The sequence below is a fragment of the Apiospora marii genome (assembly GCF_038362585.1).
Source record: "Apiospora marii strain CBS 49790 chromosome Unknown utg000001l_segment0_segment0, whole genome shotgun sequence".
In the NCBI taxonomy this organism is placed as follows: Eukaryota; Fungi; Ascomycota; class Sordariomycetes; order Amphisphaeriales; family Apiosporaceae; genus Apiospora; species Apiospora marii.
The window spans coordinates 997,246-1,020,548 of record NW_027117372.1 but is presented as its reverse complement, the minus strand read 5'-3'; the positions used below and the strand labels follow the sequence as shown (position 1 = coordinate 1,020,548).

Sequence of the window (23,303 nt, the reverse complement as noted above, 5' to 3'; positions counted from 1 at the left end):
GCGCCCGCATCCGCGATCGAATGATGCCGATAAGAGAATTGCCAAGGTGTCAAGGTGTCTTTTTCCCACCCGCCTGTTTTTTACATACGTAGTTTGGTAGTCCTATATGCATGGATGACCGAATTTGGCAGTAAAGTAGAAGAGGGGCCGGTTACGCTTTGACGTATCATTGGGGCCGAAACAGTTTTGTTTAGCGAGATCCATCATCCGCGCTTGCTGTTTATTAGTCGTAGTTTGATAACTGAATTCCAACGTCCATCAACGACACGCTATGATTGTCATCAATGCATCTCATCTGGTTTGTGACAGGAAACGGGCAACCGCTCGCCGCAAAAGAAAGCAAGCCCATTAGTTACATGTATCCGACTTTCGTGATTGATAGAAGAATGCAGCCCAATTTCCATTCGACGTTTTCTAGAACGCATAATTATGTCCTCCCATCTGCTGGAATCCATGCGAACCGGATCTGCGGCAGTCAGCACGTGGCACATCTAGACAACGGATTATTCGGAGGTCGTCCGCTGCAGAACTTTTCCTGGTCACATCGTGAATCTCAAGAAGGGGGCTCCGCGAAGAGAGGTCGCGGGTGGATCCCGACAGTCTGGGCAACCCCCCTGAACCCTGAATGATTGATGGCCGCCCATCTGGACTGTTGGCCTGTCTCGATTTTATGTGCTGCACAACAAGCAGCAACCTAGCAAGGCAGTGCTAATTATGTACACTTTGCGCCTCCCACTCGATGCCGTGCCGCCTGCCGAGAGATAAGCGTACTGAACCAAGATGGCTGCCGAGAGCGTAATTGGTAGGCAGGTAGGTATTTGCCGACTTACTGGGAGAAAGCTTGTCTGTGCTTACATGTACAGTGGTCGGCACTTTGTCCAACATCACGTCCCCCCCCCACCCCCCCCCCTCCCTCCTCCTCCTCCTCCTCCCACCCCAAATTCTTGTTTTCACATATTTGCTCTGGAAGCAACCCAACCCAGCGATGAAATTGCAACTGGCCAAAAAAGAGAAAGAAGGGACGTCGAATCTGACCACTTGCTGCATCGCCTGACTCGTGTGCGCAGCGGCTAATTCCGTCAACCCTTGGCCAGAGTGGATTGGCCTGGGTCGGATGCAGATGCGACGGTGGAACTTCAGGTGCATGGTTTCCCCTTCCAAAAACGGCCTCAGGGTCACTTCGAGGTATCGTGGAAGCGATTAACTAGGAAACCAGTGCCGGTTCCACCAGCGACGCCCTGGCTACAGTCCCAGCGCTTTCCAAAGCGGCAACTGCATCGCTCCAAACCGCATTAGCAACCAGGAGCCAGGCTAAGAGAGAGCGGATTGGAGATCTTACTCCTCGGCTTCACTTGCAGGCTCCAGCATGGCGGATTCACCAAGACGTATCAGTCAGACTGAGTAAGCCTCGGTCCCCGATCCAGCATGCCGGAAATACAACCCATTCCGCAGCCTGCAGGATTGCGACTGTCCAACCGTTCGTCCGCACTGCGGAGAGAGACAGAGAGGTCATGGCGTATTACTTGTCAGCGGCGATTGTAAGAGGAAGACATGCTCCGAGGTATTCTTCATGCTCTGGCCGAGAAGGGGAGATGGGGCCGGCGCAGCTTCAGGGCGCTCTCAGGCTGTGTCCATCTGGGAGATTATCAGGAGCGTGATATAGAGTATCACTGCTAGGGGGGTAGCCAAGAGCCAGAGGGCCAGAGGTCCAGGCTACTTGCGCTGATAGAACTGCCGATCGCTTATAAAGGGCGTCGTATTGCCTCGCTTGGACGTTACTGCATTGCATCGCTCCAGCATTAGTTCCAGTACAAGCACGATCGAACCAGGCGACGATCCAACTCTCTTTTTTCCCCCTTCCCCAACTAAGACACTCTTTTATACCTCCCTAAACAAGCATGCGCTTCTCCCTGTGCTCGGCCGTCCTGGCCTTCGGCTCCCTCGGCGCCGCCGTCAACCCGACCGTCGTCATCGTCCCCGGCGCCTGGCAGATCGATCCCTCGTGGACCGGCTTCATGCAGAAGCTGACGGGCGCCGGCTACGACACCAAGAAGGTCACCCTGCCCAGCGTGGGCATCTCCCTGACCGGCCTCGACGAGGACGTCGCCGCCACCGCCGCCGTCGTCGACCCCCTCCTCGACGCCGGCAAGGACGTCGTGCTCCTGTCCCACTCGCTCGGCGGCCTGATCGCGGGTAACGCCGTAAAGGGCCGTGACTACGCCTCGCGCCATGCCGTCGGCAAGAAGGGCGGTGTCATTCAGACCATCTATCTCGCTGCCTTCATGTGCCCCGAGGGCGCCTCGCTCAAGGACCTCATGGGCGGTTCCTTCTTCCCCTGGATGATCGCTGAGGTAAGTCTTTACTCTGTTTCTCTTCTTTTACTTGGCCTAGTTCTTCGTCCTTGCGTCCCCCCATCCACACACGGAGAGGTCTCCTGAAAGCTAACTACGAAATACAGGACGGCATGGTCACCGGCGACCCTGCCCAGATCGCCGAGATCGGCTTCAACGACCTGTCCGCCGCCGAGGCCCAGAAGTGGGCCGCCGCCATGACCTGGACGTCCGAGAAGGTCTTCACCGACGCCTCCCAGTTCTCGCCCTGGGCCGCGGGCGTCACCGAGGCCTACATCCACACCGAGGACGACCACGCGCTGCCCTTTGCCGTCCAGCAGCAGATGCAGGCCCTGCTCCCCGCCGGCTCCGCCGTCTTCAGCATCAAGTCCTCCCACGTGCCCTTCATCTCGCACCCGGACGAGCTGCTGCCCCTGGTCCGCGGCGCCATCGAGGCCGGCGTGGCTGCTAAGAAGGCGTAAAGGTGCCCGCCTGCCTGCATTGCATGATGTAGTGGCAGACTTGCTGGAAACCAGCCCCAGCCTCTGTGGAGGCCAACTTATTATATAAAATCATATACCCCTAAACTTCTGTCCGTTTGAAGCATCTGTGCTCCAGCATACGCCAAGAATCAGAGGCCCTCTCCCTTTCGCTTAGCGAAACGAGGCGTCTTTCAAATGTTGTGGATATATGTGAGCGTCGTATTGTATATGCCCTAGTGTCAAACTGCGATGCAACGGTCTTTAGCGCCAGGCGGTGAAAAATCGACGACTTGATGATTACGAGACTACGGAATGATATGAAATAAGGTCATGCAAGAGATGATTTACTTGTTCGTCGGTGTTAATCACTTTGAAGGCTTTCTTCGCGGTGCACTGGAAATGGAGTCGCTAAGAAAGAACACGCGAAGAAAAAAAAAAGAAACGCCGAAAAGGGGGGCTGCAAAATTGGTCTTGATCGGATTCAATTGGAATGGAAAGCACATGAGGAAAACGCCCCTGATTTTCAGTAGAGATTAGATGTCACCGATCCATACTGGCTGTTTTCTTCTCTCTCCATCCATCTTCCACGAAAACTTCCAGGCGAACACCCACTTGTAACGCCTCTGCAAGTATCCCGGATACCGGCTCAGCAATGCTGAATCCCTGACGCCCATGACGTGCGCTCGACGGCCCGCCTGGCCCACTACCGAGAAATCCGGTGCGAACGCCCCAACAATGCGAAGCGCCCAGCCAATTCCAACAGAGAGAGAGGGCCCGGGCTCCGGGAACCGAGATGGATTCGCTGTGTGTGAGTGTGCGTAAAGAAAGGCGGGAAGCCCCAGCTAGGCAAAGTGGGTAAGATAGCTTTGCTTCCCCCCCCCTCAGAAAGAACAAAATGGAAGGAGCTTCTGGAAGGAGAGTCCTGGGAGTGTGGAGCGAAGCATTCGTTCTGGCCTCTTCCTTCAGTACGCCCGACGTGCGGCGAACGTGTGGGAGCGGGCTTCTTGGGTCTTCTCTATACTGGTGACATTGCTGGCGGAGCTCTCTGAAAGAAGGACCCCAGCTATGACGGGCCTGGGCTCAGCGGATATGAAGGCTTGCCTTTGACTGGAACCGTTTCTCAGGTTGGGCTCCTGATGGATGGACTGCTTGGGTCATGGCGTTGAAAATCCTCGTGCCTGCCCGCAGATTTCGACGCCGAGGTAGACTCCTGCGCCGACTGCAAGATGCAGTCATGTCTAGTGCACGGCATCAGTACCTCACGAGCACGGCTTGGCTCGGGTACCCTCCAACCCCTATACGCCCTCGCCTAGCACTTTGCCCCTTACCTGGATGTCATGTGGCCCACAACTAGTTGTGACTGTCCGTTTTCCTTCTCTCTCTCTTCTTCTTTCTGCAACCTCGGGATCCTTACTTGTCATAGGTATCTTGAGTTCGCTTTACGGTAGGTAGCCTTGTTGCCTTTCTAGCGAACGTCCAGCCGCAAGAGGTGTCTCTCCATTCAATACGTGGCGCGATGGGTGGTGGATGATACCTCTTAAGCGATGTCGGTTGGATAGTTTAGACATCGATTATGGGGATGGATGATGGATGTGTTTTGTCTGGAAAGCGCGAGGGGGGATGTGAGCCAATTGGATTTGAGTCGCGAATCGCCTCATGCATCAAGTGGTGCCAAAGTAAGGTATCACAGCAAAATACGAGGATATTGCAGTCGACTTGTGAGACATGGCCTACAATGAATTAAAAATCAAAGCTATACGTCATGGGTATCTCTAGAGCACGAGTGGACTATCCCCCTGTCCCACACACGGCACTGTGTATTATCTGCTAACAAGGAAGCCACCAACCGTCAATAACAATCGCGAACCCCGGCCGAACCTCTCGCCAAACCGTGTATCCCCTCGGGCACACGCAGCAGCCACCCAAAGTTCCATATCCTTGCTCAAGAGTCAACAAAATTAGCCAAGTCCGCGCACTTCTCCCCCACGGGCGGCTCGATGAAAGCCGTCGCGTAGTTCCAACCGTACACGCCCGTCCAAGTCTGGTTCCCCTCGAGCGGGTCGATATTCGCCACGACGTTGGCCACGACGGGCAGGGGTGCGTGCGGGCCCGCGGCGCTATTGGTGGTGTTGTACAGGCGGATATAGTTGTCGCAGACGCTCGTGTTGGCGAAGGCGGGCTGGTTGGTCACGTTGCGGATGAAGGTCAGGGGGTACGGGACCATGGCCGGCGAGGGCGCGGTCTGCACCGTCATGAACTTGCCGCCAGTTGACGAGGATGACTGCAGGAGCAGGCTGCCGTCCGGCTGGGGGGCGTAGGGATCGCAGGCCGGCTCGAAGGTGGATGGGTAGATGGTCAGGCCCAGGCCTTGGGATCCGGAGATGGCGGATTGGGCGGTGGACGTAATCATCATGGTCGCAGCCCACCGGAAATTGCTGTAGCCGTTGCCGAGGATGTCGAGGAAGGGGAACTCCAGGGCCGAGCGCTTATAGGAGCAGACAAGTCAGTCAAAGCACTACACGGATTTGGGGGTCGTTGTTAACGTACAGAAAAGTCTCCAACCGTGATGTTCAAGGCAGGGAGTTGGAGATCGTGGTCCGCCGCGACAGTGACCATGAGGGGATACATGCCAGCCGGGAACGCGGGCAGGAGACCTCGGTAGGCATTTTCCAAGATGGTATACTCCTTGGGTATCAATACCCGTGCCTGCTCCAGCGGAATGGGCACAATGAGGGTCGTTCCATTCAGTGTACCTGAGACCAGATTGGGGTACTGCTGAGCGATTGGGTTCGGGCAGGATTGCGTGACACAGGCATCTTGGATGGCGAGTGGCGAGCACAGCGCTGAAGACACCATCACACAGAGTGCGATGGAGCTCTGGAAAAGGGGAGACCGGATGGCCATTTTGCTCAGCTTGTTCCAGTCCTGCGATGATCGGGTTGGTCTTGTCCTCGTCAGCTTTCACCGGCGGTTCAACAGCTAACATGGAAGAGAGAAGCTCCTGGGTTCGTGAGAAGACATTTTGATTAATCAACAATAATGGAATTTATGGACTTCATGGAAGCTAGGAATCGAATGATTTAGTAAACGCATCTGTCGTATTGAGCAAGGGTGACGACAACCAACAGCGAGATCGTCAGACTTGGCCCAGAACGATCCAAAAGCAATGTAAGCAGGGCTAATAACAATCACGTCGCATCAGTCTGGGTTAGGCCTGGTCAGCTGGATAGGCGGTGATGGTGAAGGGAAGTTCCATGGTGGTGTCATCCGAAGTTAAAAACTGCCATCTGTTTCAAGCCGTCGGGCTGCCCGCGTCCTCGGGCTCCTGGGTGAGAGAAGCTCTGCTGGACAAGAAATGAGACGACAGAAACCAACTCGGACGATGACGCCTCCTGGCGTATTCCGTCACTTCGTCGACTTGCTGGTGAAGATATGACCAGGTCCGTACGGCCCCCACCTCATTGATTACCAGCTTGCAATTCCTTCACTCTCAGCCAAGCTGTCACAGTGACTTTTGTTTGCACAGTTGCCCGATTGGTGCAATCGAATAAGCGCTAGAGCCAATGAGCTAACAATCTGCCGAAACAAAAATGCCAAGGTTGGTGCAAGTCATCCGCTTGGGCTGACGGGCTTGAAACGGAACACCCCATTGCCGGGACCTGAGTGCGGTGTTGGTGGCGGTCTACGCCGGGTTCAGAGATATCCGGAGGCTGTGGCCCGACCCCTCGGACCGGGAACAACCCGTCTCACGTCGCTCGACTTCAATAAGTTTATTGGCATACTTACCTACTTTAGGTATGGAGGGCTTTCGGTACTCCAAGTACGGCTGCCTCACTACGCGGGGACTTTCAACGTCCTTTTTCGGCATCAACTACCCAAACGTCATCTTTGGCCATGGTTTTGGCATTAAACTGCAGGCCAGCGGCGGCATATACTTGGTGCTCATCTAATCCTACAAGCGCCATGATGCTCACCGTATATCCGGCTACCTTACTGCTGCCATTTGAGACGCATGCGGCAATAGGTCGAGTAGTAAGTGCAGGCGCTTCCAAGGCTGAGAGCCCGAGACCCGCTCCTTCGTCCCGCCTTGACTCGGGATTCATTTTTAGCCCCGTATACCCGTTCACCAAGGGACAGGTTTTGTGATATGCTTGGTCTAGGCCACGTCTAAAGGGGTTAAAATCGTCCAGACCGCGAAAAACTATAGCTGTGACTCGTGGTGTAAACCCAATATAGTAGCTGTCCTGCAAAGCCATCTTGCGCCGAGCAGATGACTGAGCACTGTGAAGAAGTAATAGGAACGGATGCACATGTCAGGTGCTTCGATTTGAAGTGTTTTAGAGAGCGTTGGGCCAGAATACCGGTCACCATTGCCGGAAACGCACAATCAGTTAGCACAATAGCCATCTGGGGATTGCTTGTGGAAGATGATCATAGATTGCTGCAGAAGCGCAGCCAGTGTTCGGATTCTCGCAGCGAAGCTAGGTTTCTAGCGTAATATATACACAGTATCGCCTCTTTCTAGTCTCTGCTTACTGTCTGGGTGCGGCGACGGGCTCCCACGCGGTATGCTTCGGCTTGACCCTACACGAAATTGTCAGCACTGTATCAGTTGGCAGACCGGCTGCCTGGAGGAAGTTGGGCCGCATACGTGTTGTAGGGCTTGTAGGCGCCCCTTGTCTGGGTGTAGTTGGGGATGGTCTTGTAGTCGGTATCCTCCCACGCCCGGCGCTTGTATGCAAGGGTGGGATCTTGCGAGGGTGCCTTGTCGACGGCGTACGACATCCACGCGTGCCAGCCGGGCTCGATCTGGGCGGCGTCAAAGTCGTGGTTCTTGTAGTCGACCCATCGTGTACGCACTGGTCCCGGGATGTTAGCTACGTTGCCTGCTCTCTCATTCGTAGGGGGTGGCCGTTGCTCGTCGCATAATGGCTCGTCGTCGGCACGTACGGGGCAGTTCGTCGACGTCCTCGAAGTACTTGTTGCCAAATCGGTCCTGGCCGATCAAAGTTCCAGCCTTGGTGTCGCCGATGTACTGTGAAGCAAATGTCAGAACCAGCGTCGTCAGAGTCGATTGGTATCGTGGGAATGCGTCAATCACGTACGTTCATCTGGTGGAAGTAGTCCTATCGCAAACAGTTAGCACAAGTCCCGCACGGCTTCAATCGAGTCGGCATACCCTGATGCCAACCTTCCACAGGTTGCGGACGGTCCTCGTAATGGTCGACATGGTGGGCGAAGCTCAATTGGTCTGATGACGCCTCGTTGTCGTGGTTCGCTGGGTTTAGGTCGACGGTGTTGGAGATCGGTGGTTTGGCGGATGCAGTTGCGAGCCCACCGGAAATTTCTCGGGCCGCTGGTTTGGAGCTGGAAAAGTACCTGAACTAACCCCTACAGCGCCCAACCCACTGCGTCATAAGTCGCTGATTGGCCAAAGCTCTCTAAAGCTCTCTCGGCGCCTGAAATCTCGCCAATAAGTCGCATTTCTCCCGGTTGAATTGGGACGCTACTAATTAGCCATGTCTTTCAACTACACAGCGACGCCCTCGACACAGCGTTTACGGAGATGATAATACGTGGTACCTCGCGATGCTGCCAGACGTTGCGGCCAACGATCCTTCGCTCTACGGTCCGTCATAACAGGGTCCAATGCCGACGGTTCTCGATGCCGTCCAGTGCAGCGCCTGCCAGTAGTTCCCCGGGCTCTGCAGGCATGCTTGCGCCCTTTGTGAACGAACTCGACAAGATTGCGCCGTCCTTCCGAATCCACGGGTCGCAAATCCAGGTCATACGGACTCCCTCCGACTTCTACGAGACCCTGAAAGCCAAGATCCGATCGGCCAAAACCCGCGTCTTCTTGTCGACACTATATATTGGAAAGTCCGAGAGGGAGCTGATTACGACTCTGCAAGAAGCCTTACGCGCCAACCCGAAGCTTACGCTGAGCATCTTGACGGATGCGCTACGAGGGACCCGGGAAGCGCCGAACCCGTCGTGTGCGTCACTACTCGCACCCCTCATCACCGAGTTCGGGCCCGAGCGAGTCGAGATTCGCATGTACCACACCCCGAACCTGACGGGACTTCGAAAAAAGCACGTACCCAAGAGGATCAACGAGGGATGGGGGCTGCAGCACATGAAGCTATACGGCGTGGATGACGAGATCATCCTGTCTGGCGCCAACCTGTCATCCGACTACTTCACCAATCGGCAGGACCGCTACCACCTGATTTCGTCCCGGGAAATCACCGAATACTTTGCGCGACTCTATGCGGGCGTGACCTCTCTCAGTTTCCGAGTCGAGCCTTCCGAGGAGGCCGCGGGATTCACTCTGCAATGGCCGTCCACGAACGCGGCGCCGTCCCCGTTGGAGAAGCCCGACCAGTTCGTCGCGAAAGCGACCAAGGTCGTGAACAGCCTCATTACCCCGCAGCAAAAGACAGCTCAACCCGTTGGGTCCAAGGACGGCCAGGCCTCCGACACCACGATATTCATGCTTGCACAGCTGTCCCAGTTGCTCAAGCCAGATACATCTACTGAGCTGCCAGCCATAACCCACGTGTTGAAAACGCTGTCGGCCCCTCAATATGATGGGTCCTCCTGGACGTTTACCGCTGGATACTTCAACCCGGCGCCGTCCCTGACGCAGCTTCTCATGTCGTGCGCCTCGGCTAACTGCACCGTCATAACCGCTTCGCCTCAGGCCAACGGGTTCTACGGATCCAAGGGCGTCTCGGGCATGCTTCCTGACGCATACACCTACCTGGCCCGGCGCTTCCTCATGGCCATCAAGCAGCAGAAGCGCGAATCCGCCATCACGCTGAAGGAGTGGCGGAAGGGCACGGTCGGCGAGCCCGAGGGCTGGACCTACCACGCCAAGGGCTTGTGGGTGACGCTGCCCAAGGAGAGCAGCCCCTCGATGACGGTGGTGGGCAGCTCCAACTACACCAAGCGCAGCTACTCGCTGGACCTCGAGGCCGGGGCGCTGGTCGTGACCGAGAACGCCGACCTGAAGAAGCGCCTGGCCGACGAGCAGAAGTGGCTTCAGGAGTACGCGGCGCCCGTCACCATCGACGACCTGGCCAAGACGGAGAGGAGGGTGAGCTTCAAGGTCCGCATGGCGATGTGGTTCGTGACAATGGTGGGCGGTGCCCTGTAGCCAGCCCCTCGGCGATTGGGCTGACATGCGATTGCGCCATGTCTTCGGGGCCGAATCCGGTGCCCCTTTTTGGGGCACGATTTTGCCGTTGGGCTTGTATCAGTACTACAAAACGTGCACTCTAGCCTACATGAGATACCCCTTTAGATATGAACATATTTTATCTGATAGACATGTATGATACACGAGCCTTTGCTATTTATGGGAGATGCATAGTTAAAGCTCAGAAGAGCAACAGAGCCGACCGGGCTTCTTTTAGGATCTAGCTATATCAGGACTATGTGATTGATGCCGTCGGTGATACCTAAGCCCCCGCTCTCTTCGGGCCGCCAGGTCACTTAGGTAAGCAAATGCGGTAGAAAGAAGCTTCTCCCACTGCCAATCAACTACTACCTAAAACATTCCCCATTTGGGATGCGACGCCTGCTCCTCCATCGGGCAATCAGGGTGCTGCTATATTTGGGGTACATGCGCGCCCTGCAGGAATCCGGGGGAACGGACGTTGCAACTGGGACCGCCGTGTCGGATCCCCAGATACCGGGTTGCCTGTTCCGGAACCGCATATGCAGTCCGTGGTTCACGCGGATTGGGTTGTGTCACCATTGACGTGCGCCCTTGGCGACCTCGTGCGCGAGTGGGCAATTAGGCTATATGCTCGTATATGCAAGGGGGAGGCCGTATCCGAGTCAATACAGTACAATATGCAGGTTCTCATCACATTATAGGTGTGTAGTTGGTTAATAATCCTCGCATTCCGCCTTACAGCAAGGCGTTCGTGGGTGTTGGGTGTGTCGGTGTGTGTAACACTTTCTTATTCTTTTTTTTACCGATCTCCGAATCCCTGCGCCTTCAAGTATTTAAATGGCGGCCGTACGGAACGTGGGACTTTTATGTTTTCTGGAGATGACGATCACCACCAAGAACCCATCGCGCTCCATAAAATCTTTTTTTGGCAATACGCAATTCCCTTTTGACGTGGCACGGGGGATTGCTCCGGCAGGCAAGCAAATAACCGGAACTCATATTGTTGTGCTCGTATTCAGAGGAATACAATTCCCTACTTCGCCCCCTGTCGGCTAGTCATATAGTAAAGGAAGTCTTCACCATTGCAACCGCCACCACCACTACTACCACCACCAACAGCACTACTACCAGTCACCACCACCCCCCGAAATCAAGATGCTGTCCAGCCCAACCCCCCACGGCAACCGCAGCCTCTTCCTCGCCATCTTCCTGCTTCTCACCAACCTATTCACCGTCACCGCCCGTCCCCTCAGCCTGAACCTCCCGGGCATAACCGCCACCGCCAGCGTAGCAGCCGGCACAGTCACCGACCCCGCCGGCGCCGCCGCCCCGCTGTACCTAGCCCCCTTCCCCAACGAGAACAGCACCGACCCCAACATAATCCCGGACGAGTACATCATCGCCTTGTTCCCGGACTCCTCGTACGCCGCCCTCGACGCCTTCATGACGGAGACGTACGGCGCGCCCCTCGACGCCGACCGGGTCGACGTCCTCGTCCGGCCCGGCGACCCGCCGCGCTTCGACTCGTACCTCTGGGCCCACGGCGTGAGCGCGGGCTGGATCGGCGAGGTCCGCACCTTCCCGGGCACCAAGCGGGTTTCGCGCAACGGCTACGCCACGGCCGGCGGGTCGGAAACTTTCTGAAGGAGGAGAACAACAAAGACGAAAACGACGACAACGACGAAAACGATGGTGGGACGGGCCGGGACAGGGCTGGTGACGGCGGACGATGGACGGCAAAAGCGGGGTGTTTTCTTCGAACGGAGGCTGGGGGTATCCCCAAAGAGAAGGGGAACCGGTCAAACGTATGGGTGGAATGAAAATGGACTCAAATTCGCATTAGATATCATGGACTCAGCAAACAGAATGATCCAATTGCTAAAATATCCCGTCACCAGCGTCGTACGGCCTGACCTGTCCCAACTCGCCACCTGAGCCTCAAACTTCTCATGTCATCCTGAATCTGCCTTTTGTCCTAATCCGGGTCCACCATGCCACTATTTCCGTGCTTCAAGAAATAGCTTGCCCGTCACTCCCTGTGTGAAACACCTTCATTTCCCAAAGAAATCCTTCCAATGCATCAACGAAGAGGATCACGATACGGTAAAGGGGGTGGATGAGGAGGGAAGGTTGGGAAGGGAATTGAGAGAGAAAGGCAAGGGGAGGACATGTGATGATGGAGAGAGTGTGAACCAAGAGTTGTGTATGAGGAGGAGAAGGGGTATGGGAGGGCAGTGAAGCTGGGGATGCGGGGATGAGGGGTAGTGTCAGAGGATTCGATGGACAAGGGATGGTGTCACTAGGCTGATATCATGCGAGTGGAAGGTGGAAGTGGCAAGGATAGGGGCTAAGATGGGGCAGATATGAATGTAGGGGATGGTCCAAAGTGGCATGAAGAGTCGGAAGGAGGGCAGGGCGGTGCTAGATGTTCCTCTCACGAAATTGTGATCGGATTCGGGATAGAACGATGAAAGACGGCGGATGGTGAAGGGTGCTGGGTTGCTGAGTTGGGTATATGGGTGTGATTGGGTATTTGTGCAAGGGAAAAGAACCGAATAGGGTCTAAGGGTATACGGGATTTTGTGATACGGGTAGAATAATGGAGGTGATGCTAGGGTTGCTGTAAGGGCTGAGACAGAGGAGTGTGAGATGGTAGATTAGGTACGTAGTGCAGTGCTTGATCCCATGATGCCATAAAATAAACGAATATTCCGCAAAGGCAAGAAACACAGATCATACGGGTCAGAGGAAATCATGTGAAGTGGCTACGGGCTGGAACTGGATGGAAGAAGATGTGATGGTATTGAAGGTGCTATGGTCTGGGTAAAGGCTAGATAGGCAAGGACGTGGGAAGGGCATAAAGACCGGGATCTGGGCTCGGAGAATCGGGATATTCGATGCGTGAGAGAGGGTATTAAGTGGTTCATGATATGTGATGAGTAAAACGGGGCGGAAAAGAGGAGGTAATAAGGGGGGTACGAAGGGTAGTGACTCAAATGGATATAATGTCGTGGACCTGAAAGAGTTTGAAAGAATGGGGATATTGTGATGTGAAAGGAGGGGCTAAAGCGAGGCAAGTTGTATAACATGGTGGGTAACTGTGGGCAAGGATGTGATGATTAAGGGCACTGGTGCTGTGTAACGGATTGTGATAGGTAGGCGAAGGTTAGGAGCAGGCTGGAGGGGTCGGTGTAAGTTAGGTAGGATATGCTGGATAGGACGGCGGGTGGGAAAGAAAGTGCCGGGGCTGAACGGTGCGACGGGCAAGAGGCGATATGCAAGAGGCTTGGACGGAAGTAGAGTGCGATGTTCGGGGACGAGGTAGTCAAGGCAGGTGTACATGTGCTGTGGCGCGTAATGGGATGTGCAGTGCAGCGTTCGGAATTGGGTAGTGTTATGATACTGGCGTGCTTGGAAAGGAGGAAGGATCTCATGAGGGCAGCGGGAGGGAAGATGACGAGGGCTAGAAGTCGAAGATTCGATATTGGGTTGAGGCTGATGGGCACGAGATCAACGGGAGTTGGGGTGGGATCTGCAGAAGTGAGGCAAAGAGCAAATGAAGTTGTGGCGTTCGGGACAGAAACTCTAAGCGGGAGCGGGAAGGAGAACGGGAACGGGATGATGCTGCGGGATCTGCATGTGTTGTTGATCAGATAGCTAAGACGCGGGAGAGCAAGCGATATTTGTATTCACATCCCCTTCTCACAAGATACCCAGCAGCAACATCTGGCGATGGTGCATTCTCCATTTTTGAGGAGATTCCCAGACGTTGGGCGAGCGGTTAAACGGTTCGGCGCTGCGCCCTCCTGGAGGTTTCAAATGTCCTGGTATCCAGTCCAGCACACACCCACACGCCCCCTCTCCCACGATGCAATGCAGAGCAGCTGGCTGACTGCCTGCAGAATGTGTGTGCCGGCCTAAGCGACTAAAGTGGCATTGCGGGTGGCATTGTGGGTGGTGTGGTTTAAGCTTGAAGTTACCGTACACTCTATTCGAGATTCAGCAGAGATGGATCGGAGCTGTCAGGGCGAATCAAAGTTGATGTGCAGCTGGGTCCAGGGTCCCTCCGAGGCGGGACCCTGGCAGCCTGGGTGCTTGGCACTTGGGGGGCCGTCGGAAAAGGCGGCGAGCTGGTAGCTGGCCATGGGGCACCAAAAGGTTGCACCTCGGGTATGTAACCCTAAAGTGCTTCACTGAAGTGGTATTGTCGGAGGTCATTTCGAAAAATGACCACTCTCCCACTCTAGCCAATGTCGCGCCCACGATGGGCGACCAGGTAGGTTTGCTTCCAAGCTTCTCGAAGCAGTGGAGCTGGACGGGAGCATTATCGCTAAGAGCCACTAAGAGCCCACCAAGACCGCCTAAGCCCCCGCAGCCGTCGCTCGATTGGGCAACTGGCTCGAGCTCCAGAGCCGCAGATCATACCGCTCGCGCATCACCTATCCCTGCAACCGTTTCAGGTCGTCAAAATGCCATGGAGGGGAAAGCAGAAAAAGGTAACTATCGCATGTCCAACTGCCCTGCAGATATGCTACAAGACAATGCATCGTGACCGACAGCCTCCTTCTGTATAGCAGCTTCACGTATAGACTAGCCTTTCGGTCTTGCGACACTGCTGTGGAATGTCTAAGACTTATGCCCTGCTGTCCCCCCTATGGACCGGCTGACTCGGCTCAACTGGCTTCTGGACCCCTTTCCAACTGCAGCTCGCGCTTTTTTATAAGAAAGCCCTGTAAGTGTCTCCAAGATTGATCAGACAGACATCACCTCTCTTCACTTGACACTTGACTTTGAACACCCGATCAACTATCAAATGGCAAGAATCGCCTGTACACTTAAGCAATTTCACTCATTGGTTTCCTTCCATCTAATAATACAAATTTATAATTTTTGAATGGATGAATCTGTAATTTATAATATACATCTCCAGGATGTTCTTCTTCCCTTTGGTTCCTTCCTGTACTGTTTGTGTCCATCTCTACCTGTACTATATAGCCGGCCTCAAAAAAGACTAGGCAGCGGCCCCGGACCCCCAACGCCTCTATCCGACGCCTCTATTATCAATTACAGAAGCCGGTATCAGTGTAATGATGTCGAAATCCAGCCCCGCAAAACGCCTAACAAGCTCCGACCAATGCAGTGCCCACGCTTGCTAACTCAAAACATCAATGCCAAAAAAGTCGAATCAAACAAAACAAAACAAAAAAAGGTTCCTTGTCGAAGGATGTGTCTGCCCAACTCCCGCTAATGTCCCCCTGCTATCAATGCTTGCTTTTAATACACTCTCAGCTGACTAGAATGTGAACAACCCGCTGCGTCTCTTGCCCATGGGCCAGATACAGAGCGCCGCGAGGAACAGACCGACCGTGATGCCCACGGCGATCTGGATCATGCTAGCAGCCACGTTGAATACAATGTTCTGCAGGTCGTTGGGCTGAGCCACTGGTACAGACATGGTACCATTGACTACTTGTGTCGAGTTGGTGATTTGGTTGGCCGTGCTAAGACCGCTCAAGATGCTGCCAGCTGGAAAGTCGCGGTGGTTAGCATTGAGATACGCCCGGTGGAGAGGACAGAGGTGTCTACTTACTTGCAGCCAGGCCACTAGGGACTTGAACGAAGATGGAGGGCAGCAGAAACGCCGCAGCTACACCGTGACGAAGTCTACTGTAACCGTTGGCTAATATGCCGACTGTGAGAGTGGTTAGCAAAGTTCAGATAGCATCGGCATGCGAGTAACAGATGTACTAACCAGTAAAAGATCCCAGCATGTTGCTGATTTGAGGTGCGGCTTTGAAACGTAATCCACTGAAGTAGTTGACAGTGTAACCCGCCACAGAGACCATGACCATGACAGGCATCTGCTTGTACTTGGCTTGGTTGGCAACCGACAGGCAGAGGGCGAACAACGGAACGAAGAAGAAATTCCACCGCCAGTTGAGCTGATTACTGCATGTCGTGGAAGACACTGCGTTGGGGTCCATGGCGCCGTAGATTGTCACGCCCACAGTAATTCCGAATCCCAGCACGAGCGAATAGAGCATGGCGTGCACCATCCGAATAGAACCTGACACAATAGCCCTTGACTGCAATTCCAGTGCGGCAGTCAAGAAGAGGTATCCCGGTAAGATCAGGGCGATGGAGCTCTGCGCCAGAGCCGAAAAACAGAACACGTTGCCGCCCTGGACGCTTCCAAACGCTCTTGCCAGGAAACTGGTGACGACCGAGGCCGTAATCTCGAAAACATTGGCGTAGAGGTCTGATCGCGGCGCCACAGCCAGCTGCAGGAAACCGACGATGCAGCCCAACACAAATGCGAGGGGCATATCGACGAAACGCGCCTGGAAAGCGAAAGGGCCGACAAAGGCACTGGCGAACCCGTAGGCAATGATGCGGACCCAGACCGGGAACTTGGTCTTCCCCTTGTTGATCTCGTCTAGCCGGCCGATGGCGTCGTCCAAAGAGACAATGTCGTGAAGAACCTCCTTGTAAATCTCGTGGATATCCTTCAGCTTGCCCAAATCCAAGCCCTGGTTAAGTCGCACGAACCTAACTTCGGCGGTATGTGTCGCTTTGTCGTCGAAGGAGATGAGCATGCATCCCGGCAAATAAAGGAACTGGCAGTCGATTTCCAATACTCGGGCTGTCATCCGGAGGTACTCTTCCAGGCGATGGGTCGGTGCGCCGTACAGCATCAGAGCTCTACATAGCTTGATAATATATTCTTGGCGCTTCAGGATATCAGCCACATGGACTGTTATCTTGGCCTCATCCGCCATCCGGTTCTTGCTGAGCAGTGTCTTGATCTTGCCGCTATGGGTTCGGCTGTGCTTGGGGCGCTTGGGCAGCGGCAGCTTGCCGTATGGGCTCGGGCTGTTGTCGCTCGACTTTTCGTTGGGATTCGCCAAGATCGCAGAGGCTTTCGCCAGCGTAGCCAATGTGTCCTGGGAAGCATTCTTTTGTTGGTCGTACCACTTGCGCCGAGTCGGCGTCGCGGTTCCGGAAGAGCCAGGGGTGGTATACCCACTGTGAGTCTTGCCTTGCATTGGACCGTCCGGCACACGATAGAGCTTTAATAGATGAGACAGGACACCTTCGCGGGGATGACCATGCTGTGATGTCTCGAAATCCGAAGCGTAGCCGCCTGGAGAAGCTGTGCCCGGAATTTGCGCCATTGGTAACTTCTCCGATGTTTCCAAAAGGGCGTCCGGAGAGAGTGTATGGAATTTGATGAGGTTGTAGGCGGCCGTGTTGTGATTACGTCGCTCCACCGAGTTCATACGTTCCAAAGCAGCCCCTTGTCCGTCCCGATCCATATCATCTAGTGGTAAATTAATCCTGGGGATCAGCTCCCCAGAGCTGTTGACTGTAGCTTCGGAATCGAGGGATGTCCGCCGGGATGATGGAGCAGAGTGTGATGACCCGAGCATGTTAGCTGCCACTTCTTGGGCTCGTTGGTGCGCCGCGATCGCTGAGATGGCGGCCGGGGAGAGTGGTTCTTGCGGCGTAAGCACGTCGGCGTCTAGTACAGAGTTGTAGGAGCTTCCCCGTAGCAAAGCAGGCCGGGCAGAGGGCCGTGGCCTCCGGATGGGGGACAGGTTGCGCTGCTTCTCTTCATGGTCGTCGACTGGTGACGGTATGTCACGGGGCGGCTCACCATCGGCCGTGCTGTTGAAGCGGACGCGGCCTTTCTCCTTCTTGACGCCATTGCCCGTGGCTGGCGAGGTGCCCGCGGGAGGTGATTTGTCCGACATTGGTTGAGGTATGGGTGGTTCAACCACCACCTGAGCCAAATGAGCACCACTGGATTAGCAGGTACCAGAGCAAATGCTCAATTGTTGTTGTTGTTGGATGGTGCCAGAAATGGAGACAAAGGGGTGTCGACGAGCAAAGGCCAGAGGCAGTCCAAAGATAAAGGAGGTGCTCCTATTACAATGTCGATCGGTTGGTCCGTCTGCCAGGTACCGACGATCGTCGGGAAAACTGGACAATGAAGATCAAAGTAACCTAAATTTGGTTACCGGCACAGGAGCAAAGACAGACGACGGAAGGCTAGCATCGAGCAATACGATGGGGAATAGCTGACTTGAGTACGAGCTTTCGAGGACTAGCGAGCCAGGAGACGAGCCGAGTTTTGTGAAAAGGAAAGGAGAGCGGTGGTAGTAGTCACTTCAGATCAGCACCGGATCACCTTGATATTGGAATCAGACCCACGAGGCGGGATGGAGGTGTTCCACACGGGAAACGAAAGACGAGACGTCAAGCATGTGAGCGGGACCTTTTTGTTCTGCGTACCGCAGAGTACCTAGAATAGAAGATGTCGGAAACATGATGGGATGTCACACTGACTGTGTTCCCATATTTGCGCGAGATTTTTCTCCACCGTAAACTCAAGGCCTGAAAGAGTACGATGTACCTGTTCAGTGCAGAACTCAGTGTGTGGCCCACGGTGGCAAAGCCTGGCAAAGCCGTGAGCTTAATGACGGAGAGCTAGCCTAGCCAAGTGATTAACGGGCCGATGCAGCAGGTACAAGAGCTCGCTACCACGGCACCGCACGGCGGACGTCTGACAAGAAAAAGAAGCCAGAGAAGGCATGCTATCATCGTGTTGTCCTGGCCGCCGCTGCGATAAGGATCAAGTGAGCCTTCCACACCGGGCGGACGCCGATCTTCGGTGGAGCCGTGGCATTCTTGAGATGCCGACGCACATCGACGTGCGTGCTGTTACCTAGGCGGCAGCACGGTGTGGGAGTTTGGTGAGAAATCAGGAGAGCGACGAAGCAGCTTATCTGTCGACCCCACCAAGGGACGAACAAGATCTAGGCTTGAGCTGATAGAAGGCTATCAAGGGTTCTTTCTGGACAGTTAGCTGTGGGCGCGGTGGTTGAAACTTGGCGGTGGGGGTTGCTCATGGATGAGTTTTCCTGCTGTTTGGTTCAGTGACGCAAAGAAGCTGCAAAGTGGGGGCGCCTGTTGGGAAAGGAGCAGTCCAGAGAGTCCAGGTCCCCTCGTGGACGGGTGTGATGGAGACAGGGAAAACACCATTGAAATTATCGTGAAGGGCTATGCTGGCCATGTCTGGGAGGGAGGTGCCCACAGAAAGCTCGAAGGGTGGAGCCGGCAGGGCTTCCCGGGCGTACCGATCGCAATCGGTGTACAGTCCGTCTGCAGCGTTTGGCGCCGTCTCGTGTCACTGCGACCAGCGCGGCCACTGCGTTGAATGATCAGAAGGGAAGATCCCAGGTGATGCGCCGGGCTATCAGAGGCTATGAGCAGAGCCGCAGGGGGAAAAGAGCAGATTTTCACATGATGCATGGGACGGTACGATACAGTGCAAGTGATGGCTGCGCGTGCGTGGGCGTGGGCATGGGCGTGGGCGGTGCGTGGGATGTCAGACTTTTTTTTTTTTTTTTCTCTCCCTTGGACCAATCACCCCGACCCAGGTAAAGAAACGTCTCGGGTTACCTTATTGAGTCAGGTCGGGGCCAACCAAAGCAAGCACTCTGCTCAGCAATGGGCCCTCCCGCCCGGCGGTTGCAGCCCAACGCATGGTGCGCGGCCAGAAAAATAAAAATTCTTAATATCGAGCAAGAGCCCAAGGGGCATTTCGACTCCTCATCTCATCTTACATGTGAGAGATGCAAAATGAACGCAACCTCCTCTTGGCTTTGGAGTTTCGCAAGCTTGCAGGCTTGCAGGCTTGCCGGCTTGCAGGAAAACAGGAAAGGGGGGAGGGGAGAGAGCAGGTATGTACAGCAATAGTTGGTGGATCGTGAGTTACAAAAAAACGTGGCGGTTTGGTGTTTTCATGTGGTGGTGAGGTCCTTAGGTTGTGTCCGCTTATGCAGCATGCATCGGAGGCACAAAAAAAGTAGAGAAGATCCCCCCCAACCGGTGCTGCAACCAGGAAACGGTTGGCTCGCTTTCCACCACTTGTGTTTTAGTCACACTCTAGAACACCAATGCACCTACCACCGCACTTCTAACCTGCCAACTGCCCTGTACCGGCTGCAAGGCGATGGATACAATCAAGCTTGTCACACCTTGTTAGACGACGATAACAACCAGCAGCGCCACAAGTCCACTCGTCCACAGCACCTCCTCACTTACGAATCCGGGGTTAGTCGGCCATTGGTCGGTGCCGCCATCCGTGCGTTGTTCTTTTCGCTTACCATTTTTGCGTACCACAAGTACAATCAGGTATTTTTTTCGCGCGACAATCTGTAGAACTGTTGGTCTTTCTGGAGACTGTCCGTCCACTTTTTCACCGCCGCAACCGCGCACGCATTGAGGGAGGGACAGGAAATCCACGGATGATTCTGGACCGTGTAGGGTAATTGATGTGCCCAGCAGCCCCAGCTAGGCGGACAGGCCACGCAACGGCGGACTCCATGGAGCTCTCAGCTGAGCTCACCTCACCATGATGTCGTATTCTCGCCATCGCACGATCTTGAGGGGGTAAAAAAAAGGGTTTGGGCTAACCGCGATACATATGTGGCAGTAGCACTTCTCCATGTGGTTTGATGCGAGCATGCACTAGGCCAGTAGCATGGTGTTACCGATCTGGCGCTGCGTGTGCTCGGCGCGAGACGGACCAGAGACTATGCGACGAACTAGACGCAAGCCGGACACAATCTGCCGGCAATAGTTCAGACGAGGGCCACTGATTGGCTCTGGCTTAGCTTGCGCGTCAGGGGAAAACCGGGTTTCACGTATGGTTTTATTATTCTCTATTATTATATCTCATATCCGAGTATCGATATTTCTATTTATTCATTTGCAACCAGGTCCGGTGCATTGTTTTCTGCAGTTTGCGTCGAGTTTTGTTTTGGCGGCGCCGTTATCGCGATTTCCATGCTTGCTCCTCTGTTGAACATTTAGCCAGGCCAGGCCCAGCCCCTCCCGCATTCCACCCACTCACTGACTGACTATGAACACCGACTCCTTGGCACTATCCTCGCTGTCGGGTATTAATGCTTTTCAATTATTAACAACCCCCCTCTCCGGATCCTTGGTGCATGCACACAGCGCCAGCAGGTGAGCCGACTGGCCGATGAGCTCCTGCTGGGTGGCCACCCTGAAAAAGGCCGATTGGTGTATCTCACTACAGCGTGATTCATAGGCCCGATAGCTTGTGCGGGCGGGCATTTGTCACGTCGGTTTAGCCAGCCGGTACGCTAGGCATGACGACGAGAGAGGCCATGCTCTGCTGTGCCCTGATGTCATATTTATCCGCCAACCGCCAGCTCATGCGCCCAGCCCGTGACTGCCGAGCGCAATTCCAGGCGTCATGGGCGCCCCTCGATGCTCGATCTGTCTCGACCCGGGCCCATTGCCGACCAAACTGATTCATGCGGGGCTGTCTCTACGAAATTGACGCTCGTGATGGGGAAGGTTGAGTGAGATATGTGGTGTCAGTAGTCCATGTTGCCATGAGTGACCCAAAAACAACCTCGGCATTGAATTTGAGAGCGTAAGAGCAAACGGGAAACAGCACCCGACGCTGAACACGCGTTCGTATCAACGCTCTGTCGCCCTCTGTTGCGTTGCGCATGTTGCTGTGTCGGCCCAGCGATTGTCGTGCAGCAGAGACCAGATGAAGGGACCTGCCGCAGAACGACTCAGCAGATTCGCATGGTGCGTTACAGGTCAGGTCTGCTCTGCATCGACTGCAAACACAGCCGCAGTAGCAGGATCGACGAGCACTGGGTCGGTTTGCCAATCATATGGACCTTTTCGTCGCGCCGCTGCGGGTTCTCATGTTTTCTTCTTGTAACGCAGGCTAGACGTGAACGTGCTACATGATGCGTCAAGCGTCGTGCCAACCGCTGGCACCAGCGCACTGGATCTGCGGCAGCGGGCAAAATACGAGCCGCCGTGAGACGGCAGCTAGATATCTTCGGGGTGGCACGGGCTGTCGGCGCCCGTCGGTCTCATGTACCACCCATCGGCAACTGCCGCGCCTTTGGCATCTTGTCATGGGCGCAGGGGCCGGCGACCTGGGGGCCCTGCAGGACCCGGCTTTCGGCGGCCATCCCCGGCAAGGCCGTGCTTTCGAAACCCTCCAATGGAATCCCAGATGCCTGGCCATTGGCTGGATCGAGAATCATAACGGCTCGGCCCTTGGCGCTCGTGACCCGGGATCCCGCCATCGCCAAGCCAGATTCTTTTCATCACAAGGACAGCACAAATGGGCCGTGTTTTCGGTACCAAACAGGCCGACATTGCCAAGCTGATGGGGAATCTCGATGGAATAGAAGACACGACCTACGTGAGTAGTACTGCGTAGCTTAACGTGAGTGACCTCTGTGGTTTCGGGCAAGACCGACATATGCAGTGCAGCCGAGGTCGTCCGACGCACGCTGCAAATCATTTGCCGGCCGAGCTCAATGTCGTGATCAATATCAAAGATCGACTGGATCTGGAGGGCACTGGCCGGGTTGCTTTCAAAGGCTCTGTCAGTGAGAACTCGTACTACACTAGTATGCCGAACTACTGGCGCGAATCAACAGTATCGTATCTTCCTTTTGCCAAGGGGATCTTTATCCTGTCCGGTTAGCGAGTATACGGTCCGAGACCCCAGCCAGTATTGAATGCGACTTTTGCCCAGCATATGATATCAGAGCTGTCAAATATATGCCTTTCTTTGGAGTTCTTCATCTAGCAGAGACCTGGCTAAACACTTGGATAAGTAAAAGGAAAGACATAACATGACGACAGCATTGTTGTTTATGCAATTTAGTGAATCGCTACGATGTCACTTCCCCCGTATATGTTTGTCCATTTTGCCGAGTTAGTTTTCGTAGAAATTCAGAGTCGCCAGCAGTCGACCGTATTGGCGAGTCTAGATTGATACATACGAGCCGCAGTCCACGATTCCCCAGTTCACAGGGACGAGTTCACAGGGACGAGTTCACAGGGACGAAAGAGGGCTCCCGTTGTGTCCGCGATGTGTGACTATACTCAGGAACGATCAATTTCCTCTATCAGTTTATGTGGCATCTTGGCCCCCTTTTCCATTCGGTCGAAGATCATCTTGTTGGCTTCTAGCGCTACAACCAAGAGACGAGCGGCGCTTTGGCGCAAAGCATTTCAGCCCTTTTCGAAGGAAGATAAAGTTTCAGATCATCTGTGAGTTGGGCGGTAGAAAAGAAACATCTATGGTGGTGATTGGACACGATACGGCAAGGTTCAGACGGTCCGCGCCATGGGATGATTGTAGATGGTTAGCAGAACTCCAACCGAGATGACGGCCCTCCAAAATAGTCCATATTGCTCCACTGGTGTGGGAATGTAAAGTAGATGTAG

At 54.7% G+C, this 23,303-nt stretch overlaps 8 protein-coding genes across 8 annotated transcripts; 4 read left to right on the top strand and 4 right to left on the bottom strand.

Annotated features, from left to right (window-relative positions):
• Window positions 1–1,898: 1,898 nt before the first annotated feature.
• Window positions 1,899–2,812, top strand: PG985_000332 (uncharacterized protein; the record flags this gene model as incomplete). Its single annotated transcript, XM_066820101.1, has 2 exons — window positions 1,899–2,351; window positions 2,459–2,812. 2 exons carry the CDS (start codon window positions 1,899–1,901, stop codon window positions 2,810–2,812), a joined length of 807 nt encoding a protein of 268 aa, XP_066690980.1.
• Window positions 2,813–4,754: 1,942 nt separating this feature from the next.
• On the bottom strand, window positions 4,755–5,716 carry PG985_000331 (uncharacterized protein; the record flags this gene model as incomplete). The annotated part of the gene is made up of 2 exons (XM_066820100.1): window positions 4,755–5,297; window positions 5,360–5,716. 2 exons carry the CDS (start codon window positions 5,714–5,716, stop codon window positions 4,755–4,757), a joined length of 900 nt encoding a protein of 299 aa, XP_066690979.1.
• Window positions 5,717–7,199: 1,483 nt separating this feature from the next.
• On the bottom strand, window positions 7,200–8,042 carry PG985_000330 (uncharacterized protein; the record flags this gene model as incomplete). The annotated part of the gene is made up of 6 exons (XM_066820099.1): window positions 7,200–7,293; window positions 7,349–7,396; window positions 7,464–7,671; window positions 7,763–7,847; window positions 7,918–7,938; window positions 7,992–8,042. 6 exons carry the CDS (start codon window positions 8,040–8,042, stop codon window positions 7,200–7,202), a joined length of 507 nt encoding a protein of 168 aa, XP_066690978.1.
• A 435-nt stretch (window positions 8,043–8,477) lies between these two features.
• PG985_000329 (uncharacterized protein) lies at window positions 8,478–9,971 on the top strand (the record flags this gene model as incomplete). Its single annotated transcript, XM_066820098.1, has 1 exon — window positions 8,478–9,971. One exon carries the CDS (start codon window positions 8,478–8,480, stop codon window positions 9,969–9,971), a length of 1,494 nt encoding a protein of 497 aa, XP_066690977.1.
• A 1,179-nt stretch (window positions 9,972–11,150) lies between these two features.
• PG985_000328 (uncharacterized protein) lies at window positions 11,151–11,639 on the top strand (the record flags this gene model as incomplete). Its single annotated transcript, XM_066820097.1, has 1 exon — window positions 11,151–11,639. One exon carries the CDS (start codon window positions 11,151–11,153, stop codon window positions 11,637–11,639), a length of 489 nt encoding a protein of 162 aa, XP_066690976.1.
• Window positions 11,640–15,288: 3,649 nt separating this feature from the next.
• On the bottom strand, window positions 15,289–17,749 carry PG985_000327 (uncharacterized protein; the record flags this gene model as incomplete). The annotated part of the gene is made up of 3 exons (XM_066820096.1): window positions 15,289–15,521; window positions 15,586–15,687; window positions 15,748–17,749. The coding sequence occupies 3 exons, from the start codon at window positions 17,747–17,749 to the stop codon at window positions 15,289–15,291; spliced, it is 2,337 nt and encodes a 778-aa protein (XP_066690975.1).
• Window positions 17,750–21,928: 4,179 nt separating this feature from the next.
• Window positions 21,929–22,147, bottom strand: PG985_000326 (uncharacterized protein; the record flags this gene model as incomplete). Its single annotated transcript, XM_066820095.1, has 1 exon — window positions 21,929–22,147. The coding sequence occupies one exon, from the start codon at window positions 22,145–22,147 to the stop codon at window positions 21,929–21,931; it is 219 nt and encodes a 72-aa protein (XP_066690974.1).
• A 38-nt stretch (window positions 22,148–22,185) lies between these two features.
• Window positions 22,186–22,554, top strand: PG985_000325 (uncharacterized protein; the record flags this gene model as incomplete). Its single annotated transcript, XM_066820094.1, has 2 exons — window positions 22,186–22,266; window positions 22,333–22,554. 2 exons carry the CDS (start codon window positions 22,186–22,188, stop codon window positions 22,552–22,554), a joined length of 303 nt encoding a protein of 100 aa, XP_066690973.1.
• Window positions 22,555–23,303: the final 749 nt, after the last annotated feature.